This window comes from Pistacia vera, unplaced genomic scaffold (assembly GCF_008641045.1).
Source record: "Pistacia vera cultivar Batoury unplaced genomic scaffold, PisVer_v2 Contig39, whole genome shotgun sequence".
Lineage (NCBI taxonomy): Eukaryota > Viridiplantae > Streptophyta > Magnoliopsida > Sapindales > Anacardiaceae > Pistacia > Pistacia vera.
The window spans coordinates 1,269,764-1,275,921 of NW_022196212.1; the positions used below are offsets into that span (position 1 = coordinate 1,269,764).

Here is a 6,158-nt window from a genome sequence, read left to right on the forward strand (position 1 = left end):
AAATACTAAGTACATAAATTGCCAAAGCTTGTAAAATTCTCAATCAAATTTTACAGTATTGTCGACATTAATGTTATAAATGTGATATCTTATATGAGTAAATCTCTATCAAGACGTCTTAATGTTATAAATGTGATATTTTATAATATGAGTAAATCTCTAATTAGGACATCTTATTATTAATTTTGTCAAGATTATGCTTATCCATTGTTCGATTTATCTGATGGAAAAAAAAATAATATTATACAATTCAGATCTAATGGTATATATTCATAGTCCTGACAAATTAATATCAGAACATTCTTACTAAATAACTGTTCCTTATATTATAAAGTAACTCGTGTTAACACTTTTACGGAACTTATAATTTGTATAATATGACTTATTAACTTAATGAGGCTAATTAATTATCACAACAAAGGGTTATTCTTGACCAACAGACTGTTGATTCTTTTCTGGAGGAATCTATCTGAAGAACAATATAGCAAAAAATCACTAAACAAAAAGAGAATGTGTTCTGGTTTTGGAACTTTATGAATTACAAATATACACTCACATATTTCTTTTTCATCACAATTTTCTTTGTTCACTATAGGTTTTGCTTCTTGCAAATTGAGCCACCAAATACCTCTGTGACTATGTGAAAGAAAAACAAAAAAAAAAAAAAAAAGGATTGGTAATATCTGTCAGGAGCCAGCACTAACCAGCATTGGGTTTGGATGTGCCACCGAATTCTTCGAGGAGTCGTTCGATAGTCTTCCTTGATGTAGCTTTGTCAATCTCAAATGCCTTCATCTCCTCTCCAAGGCCTGCATGATCACAACATTGAACAAAGAGTTCAAATGAATTTATTGGAGATGTTTTATGTTTGACAATGTATAATGTTGAAATTTAGTTCTGCAAATGGAAATGTTTTTGCAGTGAAGCTGACCTGGTTGCTGCAGAACTTTTAGTGGCAGTTGTGAGGCACTTGAATTGAAGAAGGAGAGTAAGTTCCTCATAAGCTCCACCGATTCAGCCGCAACCAGAATTTCTCTCTAAATCATACCCAAAAAAATGAGCAAGAAATGCTATTGTTTTTTCAGATAAAAAATTTAGAAAAATAAATGTCGAAACAGGCCGATTTGTTCAAACCTTGAAGTTCTTCTGTTGATCATAGTACCCCGAAACGATCATGAGTAACCGAACTTTTTCTAGTTCTGCAAATTTAGGAGAAAGCATTGAAAAGGATGCATATCCTGAGAACTTCTGAAAATTTTTTAAGCTGTTTTGGTTGTATTTCAAAAGTGTTAATAAGATTTTAAATAAACTATATTTTATTTTATGTTTGAGTTTATTTAATCCGTTGAAATTATAAAAATATCTCTATTCTATTTTATATATTTGACTTAATATATTTTTGTATATTAAAACCCTTTTTGATAAATTAATATTATAAAGCATTTTTATATTTTTCTAGTCAAACAAATAATATTTTCTTTATAAAAACTTTATTCTTATAAGCTCTTTTTTTTTTTTTTTTTTTTTTTTTTTTTATAAACTCTATGTGAAGAAGCTGTATCAAAGAGAACCTTAATGTCCATTAATTATTATGTCTGCAAAATCATATTTGAGAACAACTTACTCTGGAAATGTTTTATTTCTTGAGTTGAAGCATTCTCATGAGCAAGAAGTTGTTCAACCGAAATTCCAATAGAACTCATTCCAATTTATGAAACCATTGATCTCGAACGGACACCGTCCATTTTCCCTGGTTTAAAAATTCCCATCAATAGAGAGTTAAACAGAATGCAAGCAACACAAGAGTGTATATATTCTGATCTTGATTCTGCATCATTAAGTATTGAAATCAGAGGTTAGAGCAAGTATGATCATACCGATTCTTGACCATTTTTTGAAGTCCTTCCGCAAAATATCCGATACTTTGAGATCAGACACATCGTACATTAAGTATCTCACTGCAAATTAAAAGTTGCATCTGCAGAAATGAACCTTACTAGTCTAAAGAGAGGGGGAAAATGAAAAAGAGCATATAAGATCATACGTATTTGGTAAAGACCACTGCAGCCAAAACGACCGGCGCCATTGATTAATAATGTAGCCATGTATTGATCTTTGGAGGTACAACGAGAGTTTGTAAGGTTCGCGGTCTCTAAAAGTGTTCCGGCTAGCTGCACATGGATAGAAAAATCATTAAACTATGTGGCTAATTGATGATGTGTTCATGGAAATAAACTATAACCTGATCAAAAAAAGGAAAGTTCAGAATTTGGAAGCAGAAAGTACCAAAAGTCTACTGAATGCTTGCCCTGCCAGAATTTCAGGTGAAGTTTTTGCAAACTTTTCAGCAACTAGAGTACAACATGAACAATCCTATAAAAACATTTTACAACTGCACGATCAAATGAACTCCGGAATATATAGAATGTATAGCTAAAAATTAGAGGATGGAAAGGCAGCTAAAGTTCGTTTAAAATCACTCTTAATGACATGTTTAATCTCCAGTTTCATTGATCGATTACGCTAACGACAGAATGCAGTGTCATAGAAATCATCACATTTGGATCTTAAATTAAGTACTATAGTGAAGTGCATACATGCTTTAAATTGTAGCTAAATACCTGTCCCACGGTGAGAGTCTCAACCCGAGGATACACAGTTTCACCCTGTAAAATGCAGTGACCATTTAGTCCATCAATTTTCCTATTCGGAATGGATATGAAATTGTAAAAGTTTGAACAAGGCTGAGCTAATTAATCAGACATTTCTGCAATTGAAGATTTCGACAACTGCCTCTTTAAGTGCCTGCACCAGTAAGATACCAGTAAATATCTATCTTTATAATGGCTATCAGTAAAAATAAAGCCAGCTTTTACAATAAATGTTACCTCTTGTTTCGTTGGAAGCTTGTGGCCATTTATTAGAACTAGTTTAAGACTTCCAAACAGATCATAATATGATAGATCAATCTGCTTAACCATTATGAGAAAGAAATATGTCAATTACAGGATTGGTTCAATATTTAAAATAGAATGAATGCACCACTGGAAAACTTGTCCGTCCCTGCGCAGTGATGGCGCTGGCAAACACAATCACTGCATCGGGGAAAATAAGTTCCCCGACGACAATACATCCGCATGGGGAAAAGCCATACACTGGTACCATTCGTGTTGGGGAATTTTATTAAACGCCAAAGTTTATCTGCGTCGGCGTAATGTCTGAATTTCGACGCCGTGAATCGACGTCAAGATCAGCGTTGGTTCAGACAGAGTTTCCAATAGTGATTTTCTTTAGAATGTAGATTAAACTTTAACTACCGAAATAGAAATACCTCATCTATAAATATCAATGATGTCTGATCTATTTGGCATGACTCCAATAGCCATTTAATCTCAGCATGAGATTTCAGGTCTGCTCTCTTCATGTTGATGACAGGTACAGTGCAGAACATTTCATTTTCATTTGTTAAACTTAAGTAGAATGCATACAAAATAGTCGCTGCAAGAGTTCCAATATCTGTAGATTGACAGACATGAAGTTAAAAACAAAACAAACATAAGAAATTTATGAAATTTCGAAATCGATTAGCTGAGATTAATTACCAGAAACATCTTGCCCAAGTACAGCATGTAAAAATTTTCCAGGGACACCTGCACTAACGTCATCCTTTCTGGCCATCAAATATAAATTAAGCCTGTTGATGCTTTCACAGGATTCCGCGATTTCCACTCGCGGCGAAAACCCGTTATAGAAAGAAGCTGCAGATTGAGGAAGAGGAATCTTTGACAGGTTTGGTTTTGTTCTATTCATGCTATATGATCTTACAAATGTTGGTGTCATCAAATCAGGAAAAGTATTATACTTCGCAGTTAATTCAAAGATCCTGGGACTAGAAACCTTCAGTGAATTATGCAGATCACAAATGTCAAAGCTTGAGTCGGACTGATTACTTGGGAATGAAAATGAAGTTGTTTTAGCAATCTTAGACAAAGTTTTGGGTGAAGACCGCGCAAAAGGTTCCAGTATATCAGAGACTGAATCTTCTAATAATGGTGAGCTCATGGACTTTTCTGGTATATCTAATATTAGTTTCTTATGTCCTCTGTTGGTGATGTCTGATGTGGACCGCAAAATCTTCCCGCTGTCTGGAGTTCCTGGAAATGGTTGGGTGGGAGCTCGATCTTTCATGGTCTCACCTCTGAGTAGACCTCTGAAGTATGGATTCTCCCTGGAACGAGCATATGGTTCCTGAAACCAAACAAAAAACAATATCAAGAATTTAGTAAAAGAGAAGCAAGCAAAACCATATGAATTATGATGATGAGCTCAAAGGATTAGTAAATCTGAGTCTTGCTATAATTCGAGCTTCGACTGAGTGTTATAAAGAAAAACTAGTTTCTGATGGCTTTCAACAATTTCGACATGAAATTTAAGAATTATGATATGGATACATGGAACAAAGAACACAGTAGTTTGAAGCTGTAATTTCTACTTCTTTTTAAGTTTCCATGGGATAAAATCAAAGTTCAACCATCTCAATTTAAAACTGGACAATCTGATTTTAATGTCATAATTTGGAATTTCCACTCTGTCAACTCCAATAATCAGCAGAAGAAAGCAGCAGGAATCCAAAGAATTTAAATAATTTCTTCATTGTTTTATGAATTTTCTCAATTTCTTGCTCCTAAACTTTATGTCATGCAGTCAAAAATCCACTAATTAGAATTACATAACCTCAATTCTTTTCCTTTAACAAGCTTCAAAAAATTATAGAAAAGAACCCCCCTTAATATAAACAAATATTCATTAGGGAAGGAAAACAAATATTCATTAGGGAAGGAAAAAAAAAAAAAAAAAAAGTTAAACCATAGAATTATAATAATATGTATTTCAGTCAAACAAAACAAAGTTGGTTCAAACTTCAATCTTATCATCAATTCATCCTAATTAAGCCCAAAAATTCAATCATCAAACACCTCTCAAATAATCATCATTAAAAAAACAACACAACTATATATCTTATTAACTTAATGCAACTTCTGATAATTTCATGATCACGATATGATTGATAGTTAATTAAAAGAAAATATAATAAACGAATCTATCCTGAGAACATATAAAATAGACATTGTCATGTGACAACGGAACAGCTCAGAAGTCAGATCAAGAGAGAATCCTAATTCCAAGTTTCTAATAAGTTTACAGCTAAGTTACAATCCAAATGCTAAAGCAAATATAGAAGTGTAAGAACAGGGAAAAAAAAAAAAAAAAACCTGAGCGACAACTTTGTGATGCTTCATGTTTGAGAAGAGGAGAAAGAACAGGAGGAGACGACTGTGAAAACGCGTAAAGGTAAAAGTGGAAGCTTTGAGGAGGGGGAGGGGCGGCAGATAGAGAAGAGGACAGTGAAAGAATCTTCGCAGGCTCCGCCATAACGTTACATAGAAATGCATGCAACTCTCCGCCTCTCTCCGTAGAAATTGTCGATAACTTTACTTGGGAAAACGTCTGCAAAACAAACAAATTAACGTTTCGTTGTTTTGAAGATATTTGGGGAGATGCTTGGTCTAGGAATGTAAAAACGACGAATTTGAAAAGAAGATGTAACTCTCAGTTAGTCAGCCATGCATCAGCAATGCAAACAACAGAAAAGTTAAATAGATTTTTAATTAATTACCAAAAGTAACCAAAGTTTTTGAAGTTTTGGTTTGTGGAAATATAGCAAATAATTTGAAATGTTCTTTCACATATACTCCAAGCTTCAATTGACTTTAAAAAATAATAATAAATAAAAAATAAAATAAAATTCCCCCTCATTCATTAACTGAAAATGTTTAAGATCCGTTTTATTTGTGATACAAAAATAATTTTCAAAAATTAATATGCTAATCTTAACTATGAGTTACATATCAATTTTTAATTTTTAATATGTAAAAATGTGCTTGATATTTTAACAAAATATTTTTTTTAATTATTATATAAAACAGACCCTTAATGATTTATATATTTTAAGATTTAAGAATAAAATTAATAAAATGTTTTAAAAATAATTGGAAACACATATTGTTAGTAATCTATAGTTATTTTTTAAGGTTATCACTATATTGTTCAGTTGGACCAGGGAAAAAAATGGGATTTTTTTTTTAAATGAATTTTAG

The 6,158-nt window shown here is 32.5% G+C and overlaps 2 protein-coding genes across 2 annotated transcripts; both read right to left on the reverse strand.

Annotated features, from left to right (window-relative positions):
- Positions 1–523: 523 nt before the first annotated feature.
- LOC116141021 lies at positions 524–2,171 on the reverse strand. The gene is made up of 6 exons (XM_031426583.1): positions 2,045–2,171; positions 1,878–1,958; positions 1,625–1,750; positions 1,135–1,199; positions 932–1,037; positions 524–809 (listed from the first exon to the last, which is right to left on the reverse strand). The coding sequence occupies exons 3-6, from the start codon at positions 1,701–1,703 to the stop codon at positions 700–702; spliced, it is 360 nt and encodes a 119-aa protein (XP_031282443.1). The 5' UTR covers positions 1,704–1,750; positions 1,878–1,958; positions 2,045–2,171; the 3' UTR covers positions 524–699.
- LOC116141012 lies at positions 1,710–5,334 on the reverse strand. The gene is made up of 10 exons (XM_031426575.1): positions 5,274–5,334; positions 3,603–4,248; positions 3,332–3,516; positions 2,889–2,969; positions 2,764–2,805; positions 2,622–2,666; positions 2,287–2,373; positions 2,045–2,171; positions 1,878–1,958; positions 1,710–1,750 (listed from the first exon to the last, which is right to left on the reverse strand). The coding sequence occupies exons 1-10, from the start codon at positions 5,298–5,300 to the stop codon at positions 1,710–1,712; spliced, it is 1,362 nt and encodes a 453-aa protein (XP_031282435.1). The 5' UTR covers positions 5,301–5,334.
- Between the last annotated feature and the right edge of the window lie 824 nt (positions 5,335–6,158).

Excerpts from the sequence above, each read along its gene's own strand:
- LOC116141012 (XM_031426575.1), bottom strand. The coding sequence starts at position 5,300 with ATGAAGCATCACAAAGTTGTCGCTCAG. Across the intron at positions 2,667-2,763 it reads AAATCTTCAATTGCAGAAAT|GGTGAAACTGTGTATCCTCG; the intron begins GTCTGATTAATT and ends TGCATTTTACAG. Across the intron at positions 2,374-2,621 it reads AGACTCTCACCGTGGGACAG|GATTGTTCATGTTGTACTCT; the intron begins GTATTTAGCTAC and ends ATGTTTTTATAG.
- LOC116141021 (XM_031426583.1), bottom strand. The coding sequence starts at position 1,703 with ATGAGTTCTATTGGAATTTCGGTTGAACAACTTCTTGCTCATGAGAAT. Across the intron at positions 1,200-1,624 it reads AGAAATAAAACATTTCCAGA|AACTAGAAAAAGTTCGGTTA; the intron begins GTAAGTTGTTCT and ends CTAAATTTGCAG. Across the intron at positions 810-931 it reads AAAAGTTCTGCAGCAACCAG|GCCTTGGAGAGGAGATGAAG; the intron begins GTCAGCTTCACT and ends GTGATCATGCAG.